Source organism: Rhinoraja longicauda, chromosome 15, assembly GCF_053455715.1.
Source record: "Rhinoraja longicauda isolate Sanriku21f chromosome 15, sRhiLon1.1, whole genome shotgun sequence".
NCBI classification, from domain to species: Eukaryota; Metazoa; Chordata; class Chondrichthyes; order Rajiformes; family Arhynchobatidae; genus Rhinoraja; species Rhinoraja longicauda.
In genome coordinates this window covers 27,212,041-27,238,693 of record NC_135967.1, presented here as the reverse complement: position 1 = coordinate 27,238,693, position 26,653 = coordinate 27,212,041, and the positions used below count along the sequence as shown (strand labels likewise).

Below are 26,653 nucleotides of genomic sequence, written 5' to 3'. Positions count from 1 at the left end.
TCACATAACTTAAAGGGAGAAAACCCCACTCCCTTCTCTAAAAGTCTCATAGAATATCTCCAGCAAAGACAAGCACAATTAGCTTAATGTTTTATTCTATATTCTTTTCCTTGTATCCCATCCCCGCACAGGGTGTCAAATATGTTCTTTTTAAACACTATTTGGACGTTACCACTGCAAAGGTTATCCTATTCCACTCAGAATTACTCCCATGTGCCAATCTCCAGCCTACAACATATTCTCCCTATATTCCTCCTTTTTTTGTCTTTTTCTACTTGTTCATTTTCCGACTTTTCCTGGTTGTGATGAAAGGCCATCAACCCAAACTATCAACTGTTTTCCTTTTACAGATGCTGCCCAACTTACAGAGCAATTCCAGGGGCAGTAAATGCATGCAAATAATTGAGCAGGCTGGTAATAATTTACACTAATTGTTGCTTGGCAGGTATTGAAATCATATTGAAGTAATATAATTATACAGGCCTGAAACAAGCCCTTCAGTCCACTGGCCATCTGCAATAGCTCATCACTACCAAATGGATATAGGCTTTATTAGGATATCACTGGGTGAAAATTAATACAGAAGGAAATGTGAAACACACTTCATAAAACTCCTTTATGGTGCGCTTTCTTAACACCACATTGACATTGCACACTTTCAAGAAATAATACTGTTACCAAAATTACAATCATAAATAAAAATGAACAAGAGTCACAAAGTGGCAAGATACTGAGTCAAGCAAACACCTGCAGCAGGAAAATTTGATAAACAGAAAAGTCAGATTGCATGTCACCTTGACACTCATTAATGGACTAGACTGGGACAATATTTAAAAAATGCCCTCCAGCTTCATTTCTAATTCAGAGACAAATCTATCAAAGTCTCAAAAGTGTTGATATTTTCAATCAAGAAAATTGCCTGTGTATGGACTGACTCTTGGCTAGAAATATGAGCAAATACAATTTGACGAATGTACATTTCTGTAAATAAACATAGACTGCAGCAGTAATTGTCCACAATCCCATTGCAAATTGAAAATCTAATACAATAACACTTAATTTGGAAGGCATGGCCTTTCAAGAAGCAGTGTTTCAAAAACTAGGACTATTCCTATACATTTGTGACATATATGTACAGTTGTGTACAATTAATCTTTAGTTTTTGAAAGAACCCGGAATGAAGGATAAAATTGAGATTGGTGCAAAAACTTTAAAGAAATTGACTCCCTATTGCAAATTATCTGGATGATAAAATCATTGCTGGTAAAGGCAGGATAAGACCTTTAGCTAAAGTATTGAAATTCTGGGGCAGAGGATTGTGTGCACTTTGATGTTCAATTGGTTCAAATGTTTACCTAAAGGAAATAAACAATTCTTGAACAGGCTATGTACTGCTGATGCAAACAATCTGACTTGCGTTTGACAGCTTGCACTTCATATCAAATCTGGAAAGGAATTTTAGGGTGCTTATATTTAATAAATTGGGAGCAGAAAATCCACCAGGCTGTTCGACTGGAAGTGACCACCTAAATTTGTAAATAAGAAATTAAATACTGGAAAATAAACTACAATAAAAAATATGACATTAGGTAATGGTGAAATTATGTTCAATATCAATTCTAAATTGTTTTGGCAAAACTCTATGTGAAGGGCTATATATTTTTTTAAATAACCAATTCATCCAATTATCAGTATAAATGTGTTAAAGATGTACAGGTTTTTAGAATCTGCACCATAAATGCACTCTTGTCTCATCTTCCATTTTCATATGGAAAACACATTAATGTGGGCTACCAATAGTTGGCTCACTTTCAAATCTACATGTTCAAGTTGACAAAGTTGCAGTAAAATGTTCCAATGTATCAAATATCACCATAGCCAATTAAGTACTTTGTATGCTCAAACTGATTCAGCCAAATTTACACACAAGACTCCACTCAGTAACATAAATTCATATGCAGAAAGCACCTGAGAACAGATAGAGCCTCACTGCAAATAACAGTGGAAAGACAGCAGCTTCATCAATTCAGCAATCACGCAAGGGTTGCAATGAAGTCCCTGGAGTTAGACACAAACCTAGGACCTGACTTGATGGTACAACGGTAGTAAAGGCAAGCATCACAAATCAGTGACATGACACAGATTAATAGTTTAAAGTGTTAATATGATATAGATTGCCACAGTACCTTTTACCATGACATGGGGTACTTGACATCTTAAATTTATTCTTACTTTCTAAATGCTGAGGCATAGCAAGTTATAATTCCGAGCTGCACTGCAGCAATGGATCGATAAGCAGCTTCTGAAAATGCATATAATGAAGTAGGTTTTGCTCAGGAGCACATGATTTGAAAACAATTAATAAGTCAGAAAAGATACATGGGGAGTGACATCAAAAAATTAGAACACAGAAATGATATTCAAAAGGACAAAACAGAAGAAAATGGGAGTTAAAAATTAAACTTAGCTTCTAAAACTGCATTTTTATTTTTCAACAATCTCAGGCATTTGGCCTTTTAAACTCAACATCGTATTGAATTTGTCAATACACCCATATCATTCTGCCAGCTGCGCTAATGAATTAACTTCCAATCCTTATAAAGTATCAGCATAGGGAGTGTGTAGTCTTCACAAATAGCAATTTTTAACAACATATTGTTAGTGCCATGTAGTTTAACAAACATGCAAAAACAAGTAATTTTTAGTTCAGAATTTACATGGGATTAAAAGTTCAATTTCTAAACAAAATGAAACAAGATTTCTTTATTCCGCAGGAAAGGGGTCTTGAATGTGCGATCATATTGTGAATGTAGGTCAGGTTAAAATTTAAGTCTAATTCCTCAATGAGTGCAACCATGCATTTTGATTATAGTTCCAAATAAAGACAAACAAATGTTGGCGATTTAAATCGTTAAGCATCACAAAACCAGGAATTCAGTAATGCAAAATTTCCTTCGGTACAATATATTGAAGCCACTTGCTCAGCGCTGATCTGCGGGGCACACAATGCACACAATCTATAAATGCTTTTGAGGGTAGAGATGGAAGTAATTATGGAGTATAGTTCTTCAGTCAAAATAACATGTTCAACTCATCTTCATGATGCAAGTCCAATTAGGAAGCCACCAACAAAACCACCCGTGAGGACAATGTTCTTTTTCACAAACACGGTCACCTATGTGGTGGAAGAGAAAATAAAATACTGGTTAGCATTCTATCACAGCATCTGGAGAACTCAAGGACACAGTTGTGTAGGAAAGAACTGCAGATGCTGGTTTAAATCGAAGATGTACACAAAAATTGCTGGAGTAACTCAGTGGGACAGGCAGCATCTCTGGAGAGAAGGAATGGGTGTCATTTCAGGTAGAGACCCTTCTTCAGACTGATCTTCAGGTCGAGACCCTTCTTCAGACTGAAGATCAGTCTGAAGGGTCTCGACCAGAAACGTCACCCATTCCTTCTCTCTAGAGATGTTGCCTGTCCCGCTGAGTTACTCCAGCAATTTTTGTGCCTATCAAGGACAGTTCTTCGGCTGGGCTCAGAATCAATTTCCTTGGATGATTTAAGGAAATAATGAAATAATTTGCAAAAGTTATGTGCACCATCTCTTAATTCTTGCAATGGGAGTAGTGTCAGAAGATTGCAACATTTTATATTTCTTTGAAAATGGTAATAAAGTTGGCAATAGGTGAGGGAAGACCTATTTAGAGATAGAAAGGATAGAAGAAAATTTTAGAAGATATATTGATTCCTTTTTTTATATACAAATTAGCTAGTGGTGAAATGGTGAAATAGTAATTTGGTATGATAAGGGTGCTTGAATTTTTTGTTAAGAAAGCAGTTTAGTTTAGAGATAAAGCCCAGAAACAGGCCCTTCTGTCCACCGTCCACGCTGACCATCGATCACCTGTTCACACCAGTTTCATGTTAACTCACTTTTGCAACCACTCCCTACACACTTGAGGAAATTTACAAAGGACATGTCTTGGGATGTGGGAGGAAACTAGAGCACCTAGAGGAACCCACGCGATCACAGGGAGAATTGCAAACTCCACGCAGACAGAACCTGAGGTCAGGATCAAATCTGGGTCACCCTGCCACCCACTACTGCAGACGAGTATAATGTTGATATGTTAGTACACTTTTGAAAAAATATTTGATAAGATTACACAAAATAATCTTGTCAGCTGAAGTGACAATTAGATTGAAGAAATGGGTAAAGGGGAGAAAATAGTGCCAGTTATTTTTTCCAAAATGAAAGGAAATGTAAAGTGGTATCCCCCACAGATCAGTTTAAAAACCATAGCTCTTTTTAACATGTATTAATAATGTTAATGGTCATACAGGGCATAATTTTGCAAATGAAAAACTTACAGATGAAAGCCTGTAAGAGAGAATAAGTTGCAGGAAATAAAGTGGAAAATTGGAGAGAAGAGTTTACTTTGGAAAAAGATTGAGGAAGAGCATTAAGAGTTTGGGACTATGGAAACAAGTACAACAATTTGCATAATTGAATTGAATAAATTTTATTAGCCAAGTATATATACATACATACAAGGAATTTGCCTTGGTGCTTTACTCGCAAGAACAAAGCACCAAAGCAAGAATTGGACTGAACTGTGATGCTCATCGGAAGGAAATAGCATAAGAATATGTAGTGTTCCTAAGGCAGAAAGATATGTGAATAAATTACTATCAGATCAACAATGCACATATAAGTATTTAGGTATGAAATTAATGTGGTTGAAAGAAAAGTAACAAATAGAAAAAATTTGCAATGTTCTCAATTTCTGTAACAAGGAAACATTTGAACTGATTAACAGACATTAATTCCAGTCAACATATGCATCAAGTGCAAAACCAAAACTACTACAAGGAGACAAGGACTAGTAATTTACAGGACTAACCTCATATATTTGATGCAAACTTTGCATTTAAACTATTTTATTTAGCACTCTTTCCAGATCTGCCCACGAGATAAATATACTCATACACCTGTCTGCTTTTTCCATACTGGATGCACTCAAATGTATTTATACCTCTGCCCTTCACAAATTGACAATCCCATTACTGCATCATATTTTCCACAATCTTTCTCTGCAGGAAACATGTAACGGTGTAACAGTTTCCTTTAATGTAGACAAAAAATGCTGGAGTAACTCGGGACAGGCAGCATCTCTGGAGAGAAGGAATGGGTGATGTTTCAGGTCGAGACCCTTCTTCAGACTGATGTCAGGGGAGTGGGCGGGACTGAGATAGAATGTAGTAGGAGGCAGTAAGACTGGTGGGAGAACTTGGAAGGGGGAGGGGATGGAGAGGGAAAGCAGGGGCTATTCTGACAATGGAGGAGGCCCAGGACAGAAATGTCAGATTGGGAATGGGAGGGGGAGTTAAAGTGCTGAACAAATGGGAGATCAGGTAGGTTAAAGCGGACTGAGCGGAGGTGTTCAGCGAAACGATGTACAGAAGTTGACACCTGGAACGGCGGATACAGTAGATGAGGTTGGAGGAGGTGCAAGTGAACCTCTGCCTCACCTGAAAAGACTGTCAGGGTCCTTGGATGGGGGCAAGGGGGGAAGTACAGGTAAAGTTTCCTTTAATACAACTGCATCCAAAATGCAAGAAAGCATTTCAGAATATTTAATCTGGGAGCAAGGGGAATTAATAAAATTTTAAGATTAAAAAAACAGGAATTGGTGGAAAGCAACACAACTGAACGGTTACGGTTGTCCTTAAACAGGGATGTGATGGATAGAACGGTAGTTTACAGGAAAGCAATTTAAGGTTGAAACAATGTCATAACTGAAATAAATGACAGTCCTCAAAGCAATAAAAAAATCTATTCAGTTTTATCTTTCAGGAATCCCACATATGCTTTGATATATGGCAGCATCAATCTATAATAATATTTCCTATTAGTTTAAACATGTCACTTAGACCAAAATTAAAGTATTCAGCTTCTTCGAAGGGGATTAAACTAAGAAAACAACAAAAGAACAGCAATAGTTTGTATTTATTATTCTGGCCTGTATTTGGTTAACACGGCTAAATGGCAAATTACTCCAATATACTTATACTTCATTATCTCCCTACCTCATCAAATGCACCGTGTACTTCCGAAGTAACCTTATTTTTGCCAATTTTCAACTGTTTTTTTGCCTTATTCACATCTCTCTCTACTCGTTTCCAGTCCACAGTGATGTATCCTGTGTGATTGGCAACCTGGGGAAAAAAAAACTCGATTATTACTACACCATTTTTACAAATGGATAAATGCATATTTGAAATGGTGCTAAGTCTTGCATATCTTGCAACATACTAATGCTATGTTTTTTTCCTCCCTACCCTACTAGAGGGAAAAAATCTCTCTCCTCTGAACAGTATTTATTTTGCTCTCTCCATGTTAGATAGGATAATGTAAACAAGGTTGTGAATACTTAGTTGGTAGACACAAAATGCTGCCTTCTACAACTACCTAGCCTTCTACCACAATGATCTGCCATCCAACAGACGACAGAGCTAATTGGACATCATTCATCCTTTAAGTTTCCAGATACATCTTCAAACAATTTCTGCAGCTACTCTGTGGTTTGATATAAAAGTTTTCAAACTTTGTTAATGGCATGAAAATCAGAAATAAACAGCATAGTAAAGACCTCGGGCAACCGCAAAAATGCAAATGCAGTGTAATCACTTAATTTGGAAGGTGGCAGGCAGTGTGGTTTAGTGCATACTAGCTGACACTGCAAATTCAGGGTATTGCTGGGTACTGGTATCATCTGCTCCATATGTTGATAGATCAGCTGAATTCTACAGTTCTCCTCATTATCACTCTATGTGAAGAAAGCTGCTATGCCAAGCCCAGAAATCTTTCTATGTAACGAGCTCAATAGCCAGCAATTGCTCAACCATTTTCAACAACTCTCACCTGCAGAAGGAAAACACTACAAATTGCATATTTTGTATACACCAAGCCATCCAGGAATGAATTAATGTATTTAGCACTATGTATTTGGACTTCAAAAACCACCAAGAATTTATGTCTTTAAGTCTGAATTCCCTAATGCTAATTAAATGCCTATCCTTTGCTTTACAGGTATGGTACGATTGCGCTTCATTTGTCCAAATAGCAAATATGAACCAGTTGCTTTTCTTTACCTACACATCCCCAATTTCTTTCTCCTGCTGAACTGCTTCCTCAGATATGAAAATAATCTTTCCATTCCTTAGCTATTTTTGACATATCAAGTCAACAACCCACTCTCACCTGCAGCAAGAAGAAGCCTCCACCAACTGCAGTTGCAGCTAATTTTCCAACTTTCTGAAAGAGGAAGCCTGCACACCTGCAAAAGTTCCAGAAATTTAATTTGATTTAAGAACTGTATTTTTTAACAGATTTCCCATATATTGGAAAAGCAAAATAGTGTAGGTAGTGAAAATCTGGAAGACAAACAGAAAGTGCTGTTAACACTCAACAGGTCAGGCAACTCAATGGAGGGAGAAAGAGCTAACATTTCAGATCAATTATCTTTCAAAAATGTTGTTCTTTCCGCAAACATTTCCCGATCTACTATGTATCATCAAGATTTTATTTGATGTTAGATTCACTTGACGATAAAAGGAAGGGATGTGCAAACTAGCATTTACAAGTTATTACAGTGAACAAAATGACAACCAAACCACCAAAACATGGGGCTGTGAACTTAAATTGGCTGCAATGCCAAAATTGAACATTATAAAGCAGAAGATCGTACAAAATTCCAACGGCATGGAATTGAGACAGTCCATGATGGCCATATCAAACCATCCAAAGTTCAGTAAAGCTCCGAGCCATCAGAGCTTTGTGAATTGAAATGATTTCATATTGCTGACAGATTTTTAATATTGTTCCATTTTCCAACACAACATTTCCAGCCAAGTCTTCAAGTCTTGAAGCTTGAGATCTGTAACATGCTTTGAATACTTTCTCGAATAAAACCTGGTGGGAGCACATCCAGAAAAAAATGTTATTGGTGTAGTCAGAAAGCAATTTTAAAAGAACCAGTGATATCCAACCAGAAATATAGTCTTGGGTTCATGAATCTGTTTCTTTTCATTCAGGTAGTTTATCAGTACCTGATTTCTACTAGTACCGTGGATGTTATACTTCACTTTAAAAAAAATATTACATTTGATTTGTGAAATTAGATCACGCAGAATTTATTCACTGGGACTGCACTGTAATGGAAATTCTCCCATTTATCTATCCATTTAAAAAACAGCAAAAATGAATTTAGAAAGATTTTCGCTCGATATTTTGACCAAGTTAATCTATAACGTAGCAATAAAATCCACAATATCACAACCTCTTCCAAGTCTCAATTTACTGTGAATATAAAATAAATTGAGCAGAATAGAATATTCCCTGCTGAAGGCCATATTTTAAAAACGTTTTTAGCTTACCATCCACTGGCTCCTCCAATCATCAATTGTGTTGCTACTGTATATTTCTCAGCAATAGGTCCAGAGTTTCTTCCAAAGAATCGGTTCCACCATCTTTGTCGTTTGGCATATTCAGCCAAATCTAACACCTCAAACTGCTCACCTTCATTACCCTGATCTAGAGAAAAATAACAAAATCTAAGCTTTTGTCTTGGTTGAACATATAGATGTCCTGTCCACAGTGTTACACTCTTCCAAACTGCAGAATAACATCTGGTTGATGAACTGCCAGTTGTTCACGTATATAATCTTAATGGATTGAATAATCTTATTGGACATTGAATAAGAATGCACTTTGCAACAGCCATCCTGAATAATGCTAAGTGCAATCTACTGATGTTACATTCCAAATCAAGAGCTACGCTCTGGTAATCATTTTTAATATGCTAATAAATATGAATTTTGATTTATTAAATTACAGAACATACATAACACCATTTGGCTTATGAAATCAAACACCGTACTATGGAAATAATGCAACTCTGCATCTCCTCTTTTTTCCCCCCAATATTCATGAGCTGCTATCCATTACAATGTATTGTGTAAAACGTTTATGAACCGGTCTAATGGCATAATAGTCCCAAAGCCCAAAAAGAATTGTTCCATTTGAGGGTGCAACATACAAACATAAAATTTGGGCAGAGAAATGTGGATGTACAGAGCAACATAATATTTGGAGATCAAAAACTAAACATTCTATAATGTTGTGAGAAATGCTTGAAAATTGTTGAGCATCATTTCAATCTGCAGAGTAGCACCTTTTAGAATCTTAGTGTGATGGTTACACAGAAGGCGATGTCCCAAATCTTTTCAACTTCAAAAATGAAAGCTTAAACTAGGGTTCAAGATTTAATGATCCTGCTGTTTAATTCCAAACACCTCACATCTACTGTCACTTTTCAATAAATTCCAACCATTGAAAGAACGCTTGCAGGATTTCAATTCACCTAATGTGACATGATGGACACTAGCAGCTGTTAGTACACACTAGCTCTGTGTGCCATTAAATGGTAGGGTGGGGCGAAACTGTCTAAAGAAATGTTTATTGGGATGTTCATAACTCAGGAATTCATTTTGATAACAGCTCAACGCAACATTTGTTCACAAACTAATATTTCCTGTTTGCAAAATATCGATCATTTTACACATCTACTTTGGAATAAAAATGTTAATAAACAAGGTTAATAAGGAAATAATTTTTAAAACTGTAATCTTCAATACTATGTGATCTGTCCCCAGAGGTGCACCTAAACAGGGAAGTCAACAGAAGGATTAGCGCAGACAGCTTTCGAAGGAAAACCCTAATGGCTTGGCATATGCACTCAGGATTAAACAGTAAATGCTGCTGACCAGGAAAATTCATTTTTGTTTAATGTTGACTTCTTAAAGTTAGTTCTCTGAGTTATCAGTTTGAAAAAATCTCAGACATAGAGTTATATTGATGTCCAAAGGATGGCCAAGCCGCCATGCACATTTAAAAATTCTGACAGACCCAAGAACATAAATAAAACCATGACATGGGGACTATTCTATGATTCGATGAAAATATGACTTTTGATCTTTGACATTAATTTCAGTTTTCAACACAGTTCCCCTTGAGTCTAAAGAAACATTTGAATATACTTAATAACTCAGCATCTAAAGTTCCCTAGGGTGGAGAATTCTAAAGAACCACAACTCCAAGAGAAGATATTTCTACTTATTTCATCTTTAAGTGGCCGACCTCTCATCCAGACTAAAATCTGTAGTTGAGTCAACCACCATCAATAACCATACCCCACCCATGACCAGGGAAGAATTCTCATGGGTAGGAAAAAGTATAATTTGAATTCTGCAGTACTAAATAAAGAATGTAACATGCAAATTTAATTTGAAATGTCAAATGAATGTTTCAAAAGGCAACAAAAATACATTACACTTTTGAGGTAATGCGAGCAAATTTTACTTCGACACTAATTCATAAATACTGAAATTTTCATGAATCAATTGATTTGACTTGAATACAGTAAAAAATAAACAAAATCATGAGGAATTACAAAATCATGAGGAATAAATCAGGTAAATGCAGTCTTTAGCCCAAAGTTGGGGAATTGAGAACCAGAGGACATAGGTTTAAGATGAAGTGGGGGGGGGGGGGGGGGGGGGAAGATGTAATAGGAACCCGAGGGGTAACTTTTCTTCCACAAAGGGTGTACGAAACAAGCTGCCGGAGGAGGTAGTTGAGGCAGGTACTATCACAACTTTTAGGAAACAATTTAGACAGGTACATGGATAGGGTAGATTTAGAGGAATATGAGCCAAAAGCAGGCGTGGGACTAGTTTAGATGGGGCATGTTGGTTGGCGTGGGCAAGTTGGACTGAAGGGCCCAATTCCACGTTGTATGACTATTGCAGCCTGTGGGGAAAGACTGGGTCAGTGTGTACATTTTAATGCTGTAATAATGGCAAAAAATGAAAGTTGCAACATTATCACCATAATATCAAAGCTTGCCAATGCTTCAGATTGAAAAACATCTCAATTTTTTAAAAGAAGCATCCAGACCCAAAACATCACCTATGTTCTTCAGGGATGCCGCCTGACCCACTGAATTACTGCAGCATTTTGTTGTCCACCATATTCACAACAGTTTCGTTTTTACAGGCCAGTCGTAGGATTGGAAGCCAGTTTAAAGAATTAATGGCCAACCACTGAAAGTCATAATACAAACTGTTAGAAAAATAGAATATAGGTGCAGGAGTAGGCCATTCGGCCCTTCAAGCCAGCACCGCCATTCAATATGATCATGGCTGATCATCCAAAATCAGTACCCCATTTCTGCTTTTTCCCCATATCCCTTGATTCAATTAGTCCCAAGAGCTATATCTAACTCTCTTGAAAACATCCAGTGAATTGGCCTCCACTGCTTTCTGTGGCAGAGAATTCCACAGATTCACAACTCTCTGGGTGAAAACTTTTTTCCTCCTCTCAGTCCTAAATTGCCTACCTCTTATTCCTAATCTGTGACCCCTGGTTCTGGACTCCCCCAACATGGGGAACATTTTTCCTGCATCGAGCCTGTCCAATCCCTTAAGAATGTTATATGCTTCTATAAGATCCCATCTCATCCTTCTACATTCCAGTGAATATAAGCCCAGTCGATCCATTCTTTCATCATATGTCAGTTCTGCCATCCTGAGGATTAATTAACCTGGTGAACCTAAGTAGGTACCCTCAATAGCAAGAATGTCCTTCCTCAAATTAGGAGACCTAAACTGCACACAATACTCCAGGTGTGGTCTCACCAGGGCCCTGTACAACTGCAGTAGGACCTCCTTGCTCCTATACTCAAATCCCCTTGTTATGAACGCCAACATGCAATTTGCTTTCTTCACTGCCAGCTGTACCTGCATGCTTACTTTCAGAGACTGATAATCAAGGACACCCAGGTCTCATTGCACCTCCCCTTTTCCTAATCTGACACCATTCAGATAATAATCTGCCTTCTTGTTCTTGCCACCAGTGGAAACCTCACATTTATCTACATTTATACTGCATCTGCCCACTCACCCAACCTAAACAAGCCACCCTGCAGCCTCATAGCATCTGCCTCATTGCAGCTCACACTGCCGCTCAGCTTTGTGTCATCCGCAAACTTGGAGATGTTACATTTAATTCCTTCGTCTAAATCATTAATATATATTGTAAATAACTGGGGTCCCAGCACTGAGCCTTGTGGCACCCCACTAATCACTGCCTGCCATTCTGAAACGGACCCGTTAATTGCTCATCTTTGCTTCCTGTCTGCCAACCAGTTCTCTATCCATGTCAATACCCTCCCCCCTGTACCATGTGCTCTAATTTTGCACACTAATCTCTTGTGTGGATCCTTGTCAAAGGTTTTTGAAAGTCCAGATACACGACATCCACTGGCTCTCCCTATCCATTCTACTTGTTATATCCTCAAAAAATTCCAGAAGATTAGTTAAGCATTGTTTCCCCTTCATAAATCCATGCTGACTTTGACCGATCCTGTCACTACTTTCCAACTGTGCTGCTATTACATCTTTAATAATCGACTCAAACATCTTCCCCACTACTGATGTAAAGCCACTGGTCTATCGTTCCCCATTTTCTCCTTCCCTTCCTTCTTTAAAAGTGGGGTTACATTAGCCATCCTCCTGTCCACAGGAACTGATCCAGAGTCTATAGAACATTGGAAAATGATCACCAATGCATCCACAAATTCTAGGGTCACCTCCTTGAGTATTCTGAGATACAGACCATCAGGCCCTGGGGATTTATCTGCCTTCAGTCCTAACAGTTTACCTAACACCATTTCCTGTCTAATGTGGATTCCCTTCAGTTCCTCCCTCCCATTAGATCCTTGGTCCCCTAGCATTTCTCAGAGATTGTTTGTGTCTTCCTTAGTGAAGACAGAACCAAAGTACTTGTTTAAATGGTCTGCCATTTTCTTGTTTCCCATTACAAATTCACCTGTTTCTGACTGTAAGGGATCTACATTTGTCTTCACTACTTTTTTCCACCACATATCTAAAGAAGCCTTTACAGTCAGTTTTTATACTCCCCACAAGCTTTCTTTCATGCTCCAATGTCCCCCTCTTAATTAACCCCTTTGCCTACTCTGTTACAGCATGGCCATTTGGCCCAACGCATAAATCAATAAGTTATAGGAGCAGAATTAGGCCATTCAGCACATCAAGTCTACTCCACCATTCAATCATAGCTGATCTATCTATCTTTCCCTCTGAACCCCATTCTCCTGCCTTCTCCCCATAACCCCTGACACCCGTGCTGATCAACTTTGACATTGATTTATTTTCAGTTAAATTGAACTGTTTAATTGTAGATAAATAGTGATAAATAGATAAGGGCGGCACAGTGGCCCTTACATCGTCCATATTATAGACTGGGGATCAGGTACTATCACCGTGCATTGGTGGTATCACATTGCTTTATATTATATTATATTATATTATATTATATTATATTATAGACATATAAATTTCCAGTTGGCACTCAGCTTCTGCCAACATTATAACTGCATGGAGACACAATAGAATGCAGATGCTGGAATCCTGAGCGAACAGCAAAGTGCTGGGGAATCTCAGCGGGTCGGTAGAAGGGTCCGGTGGCCACCCCCTCCATCCATCGCTCTGCCTCTGCCTCTGTTATGATTATAACTGCCCGCACTCACTGTCTGGGCTCCTGCTGTGCGAAGAGTCGGGCCCTCCCTGCAGCCCCACCACGTACAAAGTGGTGTGTAATGCTGTAAACCTGCCTCTCTCACCCTGCTCCTGGTTCCCTGCCCTTTGCCTGCCCGCCCCCTATCGATTTTACGCTCAGGCCTCCACCTGCCCCCGCCCCAGCACAGACTGTCCGCCAGCCCCTTTCCTCACCGTTTGCCGCCGCCGCCGCCATTCCGTCCTGCCCTCTCACCTGGAAACAGACCAGCGGAGATGACCTCATCCACATCCCGCCCCCGCTCCCAGGGCTCTGTCAATCATTGACCCCAGTTGCTGCTCTATTATTATCTTTGGTTGCAGACCCTGCTGCAGGGTTGCAAGCACCCTGTGCATCTTTTGCCCCCCTTCTATGTAATACATTGTGATTGAATCCCATTCGCGGCCGGTGTCGACAGATTTCTAGATGTTTTAATGAACGTTGCAAAAAGAGGAATTAATATTTGTGATGTATCAACAATAATTTGCCATGCTGTACATTTTAGTTTAGAGATACAGGGTGAAACTGGTTCTTCGACCCACCGAGTCCACGCCGACCAGCAATCACTCCATACACTAGCACTATCTTCCTAAATCACAGTGTGAATTCCATGGAGGCAGAGTGGACATAGACAATAGGAGGAGGCCATTCGGCCCTTCGAGCCAGCACCGCCATTCAATGTGATCATGGCTGATCATTTTCAATCAGTACCCCGTTCCTGCCTTCTCCCCATACCCCCTGACTCCGCTATCCTTAAGAGCTCTATCTAGCTCTCTCTTGAATGCATTCAGAGAATTGGCCTCCACTGCCTTCTGAGGCAGAGAATTCCACAGATTCACAACTCTGACTGAAAAAGTTTTTCCTCATCTCAGTTCTAAATGGCCTACCCCTTATTCTTAAACTGTGGCCCCTTGTTCTGGACTCCCCCAACATTGGGAACATGTTTCCTGCCTCTAACTTGTCCAACCCCTTAATAATCCTATACGTTTTGATAAGATCTCTCATCCTTCTAAATTCCAGTGTATACAAGCCTAGTCGCTGCAGTCTTTCAACATATGATAGTCCCGCCATTCCGGGAATTAACCTAGTAAACCTACACTGCTCGCTGCACATGACGTGCATGCTGCAATAACTCCAAGGTAGTGCAGGAAACAGAACCAGCCACGATCCAGAGTCATTTTTAATGTCAGTAAAGCATTTGACTCCATCGATCAGGGGGAACTCTGGATCACTATCTTCAAACTAAGCTTTGCACAGAAATTTGTCTGAGCTTTATGTTCGCCAATACAGGTAGGGTTGCCAACTATCTCACTCCCAAATACTGGACAAGGTAACGTCACTGCCCGCGCCCCACATGACCTCACCCAGCTAGCGGCCACGTGCTCCCGCTCCACCAATTTCTTTCAGATTTTTAAACTTTTATTATTAAATTCGTATCTTTTGTAGGAAAAAAAATCCATATATATCTACATTATTTTAATCAATGTCTTTTCTGCATAAAAATCAAGAACCAGTTCCTGCTTTGCTCAGACTGATTCCAGACGCCATTGTCAGCGATGCAGTTTGGTTTACTTTGCCCGGTTCGGAACTTGCACAGTATTTTTGCCGTGGTCAGGGCTGTGACCCGGCACCAGCCACCGCTCTCTCCTCGCCCTCCTCAGCGGCCCTCTGGCACGAGCAGGGCTCGGCCACTTGTCTCTTGGTGGCGGGTTTGCCGGCTCCGTAGCGGTGGGAGAGCCAGGCTTGGTGCCTGGGGAAGCAGCCGGAGCCTGGGCCTGGGCCTGGACGTGACTGGGTAACCATGAGCCTGAGGTGGGTCAAGGGGAAAGATGCCAGCAGCAGCAGCGGCGGTGAGGCTGGGCGTTGGTGGAGTGCAGGCCTGGGCCTGGCACTGGGGCTGCCCTTGGCTCCCCCGTCCCCTTCCTCTCCCCGGCCAGCTCAGCAACTTCCCAACGCCGCCCAGAGTCCAGCAGCATTGGCGCATCAACATGTTCTGCCCCCTCGAGGACCATCAGTGGGAGAGCAGCCGCCATCTACCCACCGCACGGAACATCCCCGCAACAGGACGGGACTCTTTCCCCCCATCCCCGCTCCACCAATGGCGGCCGCCTGGGCCAGGAGGCAGGTTTCCAGGCAACCTCCGTTAGGCGGCATCCGGACCTACAGCGCCTCCCCCCCCCCCCCCTCCCCGGGCCTAATATGGGACAAGGGCTGTCCCATACGGGACAAGCCAATTTAGCCCAAACTACGGGATGTCCCGGCTAATACAGGACAGTTGGCAACCCTAAATACAGGCCATGATACTAACAAAACCAATTTTAGTAAGGACCAGTGTGATGATGTATCATTACTCCAACATTTTGTTGATCTTGATGCAATGCTCAACCTATAGGGCGCTTGCACGGCCGGCGAGGTCACGACACTTGTCCCGTAATGTTGCCACGCTATGCCTTCTGGAGGCCAACAGGTGTACTGGAGACAAGCACGAGTGTGTTGATTACTATGGCTGCCAGTGCAGCGGGACCTTCTTCGGTCACAGCAGCCGTTGAATTGTCGCAGTATGCTTCCAATCTTTCAACTGACGAGTCCGCATGATATGTTTCTGTGATTGGCATCGACCCTTATTTAGTGCCTGAAACAGAGAAATTGTGTGATATTTCCCAATTTCCAGAACTCAATTCCATGGACATCATGGCATACCTGATATGAACGGCGAGTCCATACATGGCAAATAATTTTCAGGCATAGAAGCCATCGGAGGCTTACAATCAATTTGCAAATGGTTGGTTGCACGACACAAGTGTATATATTCCAAAGAATCATCCACAGTTACAAGTGGTGTGTGGAAAAGTGAGTTTTCTATCATTTGTTTACGCTGTTCGCAAGTTTTTAATCAGGTTCATAAACTCGTTCGATAAACTTTTAGTGACGTTTAATTTTAATGGATAGAAAGTGCACTCGACTATAAACAAACATTTGGATTTTCACCCTAGTTTCCACGTAATCGGTGCTACACTCACCTGGCTATTACTCATATTTGATGCATGAAATAACCGTTGCATTCGTTGTATCATAACAATCTGATTGACCATGATATGCTTGTGCTTTTTTATTGAACTTCGTGTGAATACAAACTACAACAGGTAGTTGCATATTGAGTTTAAAATAATAACCCACACGGAAAAAAAAATCATTGGCCCAAAACAGTAAACTTAAATCCATGCATGGAAATAATAACTAAATAATTCTGCCATTCCTTGGCTTGCATTTCAGTAAAATGTAATTCAAAACACAGGTATAATTTTGTAGGCCCGAAGTTCAATTATGTAAAAGATTTGCGATTTCTTTCTGAGAAATTTCCCTTCAGAAGCATTGTCTTTTTGCATGTAAACACCCACTTGAGAAACATGGTAAACAAATTATAGGAACACGGAAGTGAATCGCCATCAATACATTTAACCTCATCCCTCCCGGCGTCTGTCCATGACCCGGCGCGACTTGCGATCGAAAGGATAACAGGGCAACTGGCAGCAACATTACGACTATGCTTTTCAATAATACCCACATGAATTAGAACACACCTTATCGCATGCGAAAAGATACGGGTCAGTATACGGGCCAATGAACTCGCCGTTCATTGCATTGAGTTACTGCATGGACATAGCGTGGTAATGATTTGCTATTGATTCAATGTTTTATCGAGTGGGAGAATTGATTTTAAGAAATTGTTAACAATTTTACAGCCAGATTTGTCACTTCTATAACTTTTTAGATACCAAAGGAATCAAGAAAAAACACAAAGAATGCCTTACAGTTGATGAAACGCAGTGAACAAACGCGATAATTCTCGATCTTTTCCATCTTGATTTCTGCACAGCCAATGTTCGCCAACCGCTTTAGCTGTTGTTGTCCCTTCAACTCTTGCTACTCTCTACCATCATTTCTCCTCACTTTTGGAATTCTGAAGTACGATAAATGGTTCTCACGGTTAGCCCTATTCCCACAATGTTTAACAGCACAGTAACTGACCATTTTGACGGTATTTTCCAGGTAAGAACGTACGTGTTGCGTGTGGGACGAGTGTATGCCGGATTCTTGCTTATCCTCCAGTACGCTTGAGCGACTCCGTGCATCACACACTTTAACCTTTTGACCTACCGTGCAAGCGCCCTATAGAACCCACACTCCAGAACCAAGGTAAGCTGGATCTCAATGGAAAGGCTGTAGGTTCCTCTGACCATTCTTGATGGCTAACACACTGATGAATGCTTAACTTTCTCGGTTATATTCAATATTTATTAATTACCTTGACTGTCTCAAATCACTAGATAGGTAGCAATCCTGGTAGCAAATCCCAATTGAAAATCTGGCACCAAATACATTATTTTTCATTGGAATAATGGGCACATGGGAGAATACATTCCCAGAAGATGATAGTGTACATCATGGGTAGATAAGGTTCCCTTGTTCACTGCATTTGAGTCTTATCCATACAATGCAGGCAGAGATATTCCATAAGGAATACCCATTGCCATCATCAAGAGCACTGATATTACCTGGAAACCTGTTTCTTTCTAATTCATTCATTTTACAGTATGTGGCTATCATATCAATGTTTTTGGCTGATTGATTTTCAATAATTCTGATGAAAATTCATGAACACGAAATATTCATTCTGTTTCGCTTTTCACAGATGCTAGCTGAACCCGCTGAATATTTTCAGCATTTTCTGTTTTTCATTTCATATTTTTAAATTCTACACCTTTGGGGTTCTTGACCAATCGGAGGAGAGTTCAATGGGACAAGAGAACAAAGGAGTAATTACTGAAGATACATCCAAAAGCACATGTGTTTTTAACATTTATTGAAAGTGTAAACAACAACATATATAATTTTTAATATTTTTTATTATGAAATAGTTATTATTTTGGAAAGTTTTTATAGTATTTTGAAAGTTTATAGTTTTTATTATGAAATAATCATTTCCCAACATACATCCTTGTCATTAGCTACTGAAGTGTTTTCCTCATCACTTTACATGAGAAATCAAATTATGTCAGCAAAAATGTAACTTTCAGAAATAGTAATGACCTATTGTGTTACATTGTGATAAGCAAAAGTTACTTCCTGTTCGACAACAAAATTTTCATGCTTGTGCAAATTATCTGTTTACTCTGTAAAGTGGAGAGTCATGGGTCAGATGTAGTGGGCCCAACAACACAGAGTCATTCCACCAGAATTCAGGAGTAAACACTGGGGAGGAATCAGAGAAGTCTATCCAGGGGAATACTCCTGAGGTCTAATGGCCACCACTCAGCTTACATTAAAGATGTTTGCCCTCAGTTGCACAAATTAAGTTATATGGGACAATAATGTCTATGTGTAGCAGTGAAATAAAATAGTAACAAAAAAATTGATGCAGTATTGCAGTAATATAGTAACGGTTGGAGCTAAGGGTCCTAATGCAGGACTGCAATATCAGCGATACAGTAGGGTCAAGGAACTTGGTGAAGCATTGTAGTGACTAAGTGACACCACAGAGAATAATCCGTTCAGCTTGGGTTGGAGGGGCTCTATGAATCCTGTTTGATCATTTGAATTGTTCTATAAATTTAGTAAAGTTCTAACAGCATGCCGTCAGTATTTGTATTCTAAATATTTATGTAATCTAAGGAACTTTATAAAGCAATTAAAGCAGAAGATTGCCAGAAACAGTCAGCAGGCAATGACCTGAGGAGCAATAAACAATGTTTCAGGATGACAATTCATTCATGTTTTTAATTGCTGTTGATTTTTTTGTTCTCAGCCGATAACAACAGTGTTTTATAAAGTCATGAATCTGAATGGTTTTGAACCGTTTATGATTAATGGCTTGCAAAGGAAGGACTACATGCTAGTGATGCATAGCTGCCAGAACATCCTGTGGTATAACTTTGGTATTTGAGCTCTTAATTTCTATGTAAAGGAAGCATGATTCATGATTCTTGGAATGGATGCTGATTAGAAATTCCAGTTCTGAAATTGGAAATGTTGGGTCTGAAATTAAACACACAATATAATATCACTGCCATGTTCCATACACAATTACAAGTTCTTTGAATGGCTTCTCTTAATCCTTGTGATAGGTAGATTGGTGATGTCACCAGAGACCCAGTAACCAGATGTAGCTGTAGCAATAATGAAACAGATCCTACACTAGCTACTGAGCAACCGATTGACACCTTGTATCTGATATTTAGCGATCGACTGCTGAAATTTCTGTAGAATTATGATGAGTGAATTATTCTGAAAAAGAACAGAAAATAACAAGGATGAATGAATGGATCATAACAAATGAAAATCCACTGGGCAACTAAGGCCACAGGGATTAATATCAAACAGAAGTTAAAAGATCACATCAAAATAAAGCTTCAAAACATGCACTTATAATGTCCAACAGCTAAATTCAGAGCCTGTAAAATTTGGATCCATGAACGATGGATGTAATGGAGCAGCAAAGTTTAATAGAACTGCTTCAGAGTTTGATCTTCTTAATAGTTTCAAGGTTGAAATTCAATGATAACAGTTTTCTTTTATAATTTATTGTAGGATGCAGCTCTTTTGTATGACCTGTTTTAGAGAAACCCAGCAATGCAAGTGGAAATTAAAAGTATTTTCATTTCATCTGTTCAGGTAGCTTTGCAAAAATAGATTTAACCTCAGAAAATGAACGGATACTGGTATGGAATTGCTGCAAAACTAAAATTTTGGATTTAGAAAAAACAGATATTTGTAGAGATGTCTATATATACACTGGTGTTATCAGATTCTGAAGCAGTCTTTACAAGTAAAACGATGACAGGAGTTGTTTTAATCCTACCTGCCATCAAATTAAAGACCTAGTTTTTAACATAACAATGCAAATGACCTGATACTACTCAGGAGCATCTAGATAAATGCAGATGTGGTTGATGAGTTTAAACTTAAGATGTGACTGATGAGCTTCAACTTAAACTGCTTCTCTACCGTCCTTTATTGATGGATCAAAATTTGGGTCTTCCCTGGATTGCTTCACCCTTGCTTTATACAAGACCCTCGTGTAAATCACTCTCAACTATGTTGACAAGGATTATTTTGACACCTATGTTGTGTCACCAAGTATCTAGGATTGCAGCAGCAGATTTCAGAATTTGGTCATTCAAGGACCAGTGTCTTTTACCATTTTGAACTGGCATGATTCATCTTGTTAACTGAGCCCATGTTGACTTGATGACATTTGCTCTAGAGAATCAGAGAGATATGGCATCCTCAGTCCAGGTAGGAGTGTAGCAGCATGTTACTCAGTGATCAGTTAACATTTGCACTTGCGTGGACTTTTCATATTTGCAGAAACTGCTGTAAATACTAAGTAAACTTGATTCTTTCAAAGTTAGAATCTTTCTTTCAGAACATCCAGTTTGACATAAGATAAATGAAATGACATTACTGCCCAAGAAATAAGCTGGACAATTTTCTCCATGTTTGAAAACCTGTTTGGAAATTACATCATCCAAAAAAACTTAAATCAAAAAGATTCAGAGTGCTGGAGTAATTCAGCAGGTCAGGCAGCATCTCTGGAGAACAAAGATAGCTGACATTTCAGGTTGAGACCCAAAACATCACCTATCCATGTTTCCAGAGATGCTGTCTGACTGGCTGAGTTACTCCAGCACTTTGTGTCCTTTTGCGTTTTAACCAGCACCTGCATTTGTTTGTTTCTACAACTTCAAATGAAAAAGGTTACGCAAAATGTTAATTGTCCACATCGTTAGTGATCTTTCTGGAATTTCCCCCTCATCCATTAGTCCCCCATTCATTGGCAATTGCCAATGCAACAATTTATTATCCTTTACCAATTGCATCTAACTAATATATTCATTGATTTTTTTATATTATAAACCATTGTAACTATTTATTTAATGGAAACTCTTCAATAACTTTGTATGCCAACAGTTACTTCAAGGTTTTTCTGGGTCAGAAACTTGCCTCATGCACTGAAAAGACCGTGGATTGCAGCAAGATATTTTGATGCACAACTGTGGAGCAAGTCAACACCCAAGCATGAAGCTAGCCTACCTTGTTTACAAATGACAGGTGCTAAGATGCTGTTTGTGGTTTGTGCGGCTGTCTGAAGCAGCTGTGTAATATAGATCTTCACTGAAAATGCTTCCGTCTGGTTCCCATGCTTATTGCACAAAAGAGAAAACAGATGCCAATGTGTGCTCTTTTAATTCAACGCCTTACCAACCTTCACTGTCTTAGGTGTAGGTTCAAGATAACAGAGCAAGCTAGTTCACTATTCATTATAGCCAAGCTGACAGAACATGGAAAAGATGGTTGAATGGATTAGAAAGTCTATAACAACAAGCACTCTGGATGAAATGTGTTACATGGAAGAATCAGGAGGATTGATAGGTATGTGGCTCATCTGTGATCTATACAGAACAGTGGAGGAACGGAATGTTACACAGACAAACCAACACTGAGTACATGCCAGTTATAGAACAGCATTGCTCAACGATGCGTTATATTGCTTCATGAAAAAATATCTCAATACCTATACAGATAACAGTTAAACAAAACAGAACTGATCACTTTAAAAATAAATTAATTTTAACAATGCCAATATACATCGAAAATTTACTATAACTATTTTACCTTTCGTAGATTTTTACTTTTTCTTGGTATTAAGTAACAAAAAACAGCCATAAGTTAAAACATACCTGTTTAATGTCTTGTGTTATCGCGGATAAATTCCAACTCAGAACAAGGCTGGAGAGTATTCACTGGGTTCACACAACTCTGTCTCAGGAAACAGCCAGACTGCAGAGATACTGCAATGTGCCTAACTGTGCAACAGTGTGAGCAGGTAGCAGTCCTACAGTGCAGCAGCCTTTCTGAACAGTCCTGATCCCAGCTATTAATATGTCAGATATATGGCTGGGTGAAATCCCCTTGTTCAGCCCTCAGTTGCTGTTAGTCAGCACTGGGGCTGCCCCACTCTGTCAGGGGCACTACCTGCACACTAGCCCACGTTGCTCATATCATGATTGCATACGTCTGGCGCGGAGCTGGAGGCTGTTGAATTGAAAGTCACCTCATTTAGAACATTTCCTGACACATTCATTCCCCTTTCTGTATTAGCCTGTTAGAAAGTGACGAGTCCACCACATTATTCCTGGGGAATTTCTTTAAAATGAATTAGATTTTTTTTAGTGGTGACTGATTGAAACAAAATAAATTTCCCAGGTGATCATGAAAAGAAAACCAACAGATTTACTTTTTAAAGAAGTCATGCAATCAATTTGTAAGAAAAAACGAATCTCAATCAGAAAAAAAGATTTTCATTGAATATTAAAATTACTTGCTTCCTTTTTCTATATCTATAAAATATAAATGGCTTTACTCTATCAAAACTGAAAATTTGAAAGGGCTTTGGCTGAAGAGGGGTCCTGACCTATCCATGTCATCCTGAGATGCTGCCTGACCTGCTGAGTTACTCCAGCACTTGGTGTCTTGCTTTGTTTTGGTTCAATTAGTGCAATTAATTGAAATAATGATCTTCATTTACATATCACCTCAGAAACCATTCAACCCACTTTATAAAAGGCTAACTATCATGTTGCATGGCAGTCATGCCATGCAGCATGATAGTCCAAAAACAGTCCAAAACTAGGTTTAAAATAAATGACTAGTTAAAGTCAAATTAAAACAGAATGATAAAAATACTGACAAGTTCGAGCAGCTTCTGTAGAGACAGAGTTAACTTTTCAGTGACCTTTAATCAGAATTCTTTTGACATAAAATTTCCAGCACCTGTAAAATTTTGAGTTTACATTTAACTGATTCATGTTTTTGATTTGAAAGTCCAACTGTATCAATTGAATCAGCTTAACATCTTATTGATAACTAATATGCTATATTCTGCTGGTGAATCAGCCTAGAAAATAGGTGCAGGAGGAGGCCATTTGGCCCTTCGAGCCAGCACCGCCATTCATTGTGATCATGGCTGATCATCCACAATCAGTAACCCTTACCTGCCTTCTCCCCATATTCCTTGATTCCACTAGCCCACAGAGCTCTATCTAACTCTCTTTTAAATCCATCCAGTGAATTGGCCTCCACTGCCTTCTGTGGCAAAGAATTCCACAAATTCACAACTCTCTGGGTGAAAAAGGTTCTTCTCACCTCAGTTTTTAATAGCCTCCCCTTTATTCTTAGACTGTGGCCCCTGGTTCTGGACTCCCCCAACATTGGGAACATTTTTCCTGCATCTAGCTTGTCCAGTCCTTTTATAATTTTATACGTCTCTATAAGATCCCCTTTCATCCTTCTAAACTCCAGTGAATACAAGCCCAGTCTTTCCAATCTTTCCTCATATGACAGTCCCTCCATCCCAGGGATTAACCTCGTGAACCTACGCTGCACTGCCTCAATAGCAAGGATGTCCTTCCTCAAATTAGGAAAAACTACACCAAAACTACACACAATACTCCAGATGTGGTCTCATCAGGGCCCTATTCAACTGCAGAAGGATCTCTTTGCTCCTATACTCAAATCCTCTCGTTATGAAGGCCAACATGCCATTAGCTTTCTTCATTGCCTGCTGTACCTGCACGCCTACTTTCAGTGACTGATGTACAAGGACACCAAGGTCTCGTTGCACTTCCCCTTTACCTAATCTGACACCATTGAGATAATAATCTGCCTCCTTGTTTTTGACGCCAAAGTGGATAACCTCACATTTATCTACATTATACTACATCTGCCATGCATCTACCCATTCACTCAACCTGTCCAAGTCACCCTGCAACCTCCTAACATCCTCTTCGCAGTTCACACTGCCACCCAGCTTTGTGTCATCTGCAAACTTGCTAGTGTTACTTCTAATTCCATCTTCCAAATCATTAATATATATTGTAAATAGTTGCGGCCCCAGCACCAACCCTTGCGGCACTCCACTCGCCACTGCCTGCCATTCTGAAAAGGACCCGTTTACTCGTACTCTTTGCTTCCTGTCTGCCAACCAATTCTCTATCCATGTCAATACCCTACTCCCAATACCATGTGCTCTAATTTTGCTCATCAACCTGCTGTGTGGGACCTTATCAATGGCTTTCTGAAAGTCTAGTTACACCACATCCACTGGCTCTCCTTCATCCATTTTACTTGTCACATCCTCAAAAAATTCCAGAAGATTAGTCAAACAGGATTTCCCTTTCATAAATCCATGCTGACTTGGACCAATCCTTTTACTGCTATCCAGACGCACCGTTATTACCTCTTTAATAATTGACTCCAGCATCTTCCCCACCACCGATGTCAGGCTAACTGGTCTATAATTCCCTGTTTTCTCTCTCGCTCCTTTCTTGAAAAGTGGGATAACATTAGCTACCCTTCAATCCACAGGAACTATTGAATCTATTGAACATTGGAAAATGATCACCAATGCATCCGTGATTTCTAGAGCCACCTCCTTGAGTACCCTGGGATGCAGACCATCAGGCCCTGGGGCTTTATCAGCCTTCAGTCCCATCCGTCTACCCAATACTATTTCTCGTCTAATGCAAATCTCTTTCAGTTCCTCTGTCTCCCTAGATCCTCTGTCCTCTAGTACATCTGGGAGATTGTTTGTGTCTTCCTTAGTGAAGGCTGATCCGCCATTTCCTTGTTACCCATAATAATTTCACCCGTTTCTGCCTTCAAGGGACCCACATTTGTCTTTACTAATCTTTTTCTCTTAACATATCTAAAGAAGCTTTTACTGTCCTTCTTTATATTCTTGGCCAGCTTCGCTTCGTACCTCATCTTATCAGCCCATATTGCCCTTTTTGCTACCTTCTGATGTCCTTTGAAAGTTGCCCAATCCTCTGGCTTCCTGCTACTCTTTGCTATGTTATACATCTTTTCTTTTAGTTTTATTCCATCTCTAACTTCCCTTGTCAGCCACGATTGCCTCTTACTCCCCTTAGAATCTTTCTTCCTCTTTGGAATGAAATAATACTGCATTTTTTGGATTATGCCCAGAAATTCATGCCGTTGCTGTTCCAACCGTCATTCCTGCTAGGATCCTTTTCCATTTGAATCTTGGCCAGCTCCTCTCTCATGCCTTCATAGTCCACTTTGTTCAACTGCAACAGTTACATTCCTGGTTTAACCTTCTCCCTCTCAAATTGCAGATTAAAACTAATCATATTATGGTCACTACCTCCAAGTGGTTCCTTTACCTTGAGTTCCCTTATTAAATCTGGTTCATTGGACAACACTAACTCCAGAATTGCTTTCTCCCTGGTAGACTCTAGTACAAGCTGCTCTAAGAATCCATCTTGGAGGCACATCTACAAACACCCTTTCTTGGGGTCCAGAACCAGCCTGATTTTCCCAGTCTACCTGCATATTGAAATCCCCTATAACCACAGTGGCATTACTTTTGTTACATGCCGGTATTAACTCCTGCTGCAACTTACACACTATATCCGGGCTACTGTTTGGGGGTCTGTAGATAATTCCCATCAGTGCCTTCTTACCTTTACAATTCCTCAACTCTATCGACAGTGACTCTACATCGTCAGTCCCTATGTCACCCCTCGCAAGGGACTGAATTTCATCCCTCACCAACAGAGCTACCCCACCTCCTCTAACCACCTGCCTGTCCTTTCTTTAGGATGTATAACCCTGAATATTCAGTTCCCAGTCCTGATCCTTCTGCAGCCACGTCTCTGTAATCCCCACAATGTCAAATCTGCCAATCACTAACTGAGCCTCAAGCTCATCCACTTTACTTCTTATACTTCGCGCATTCATATATAGTACTTTTAATCCTTTGCTTATCTCACCTATTACACTTGGCCATTCTCTCCTATTCCTTCGTGAGCTTTCTGTCCTGTTAATTCTGGGGTCTTTCTTAACTTTTCCTATACTCTCTTTCCCTTT

At 39.8% G+C, this 26,653-nt stretch overlaps 1 protein-coding gene across 1 annotated transcript; it reads right to left on the bottom strand.

Annotated features, from left to right (window-relative positions):
- Positions 1-602: 602 nt before the first annotated feature.
- fundc2 (fun14 domain containing 2) lies at positions 603-13,985 on the bottom strand. Its single transcript, XM_078412347.1, has 5 exons — positions 13,879-13,985; positions 8,443-8,599; positions 7,268-7,343; positions 6,094-6,222; positions 603-3,175 (listed from the first exon to the last, which is right to left on the bottom strand). The coding sequence occupies exons 1-5, from the start codon at positions 13,952-13,954 to the stop codon at positions 3,098-3,100; spliced, it is 516 nt and encodes a 171-aa protein (XP_078268473.1). The 5' UTR covers positions 13,955-13,985; the 3' UTR covers positions 603-3,097.
- Between the last annotated feature and the right edge of the window lie 12,668 nt (positions 13,986-26,653).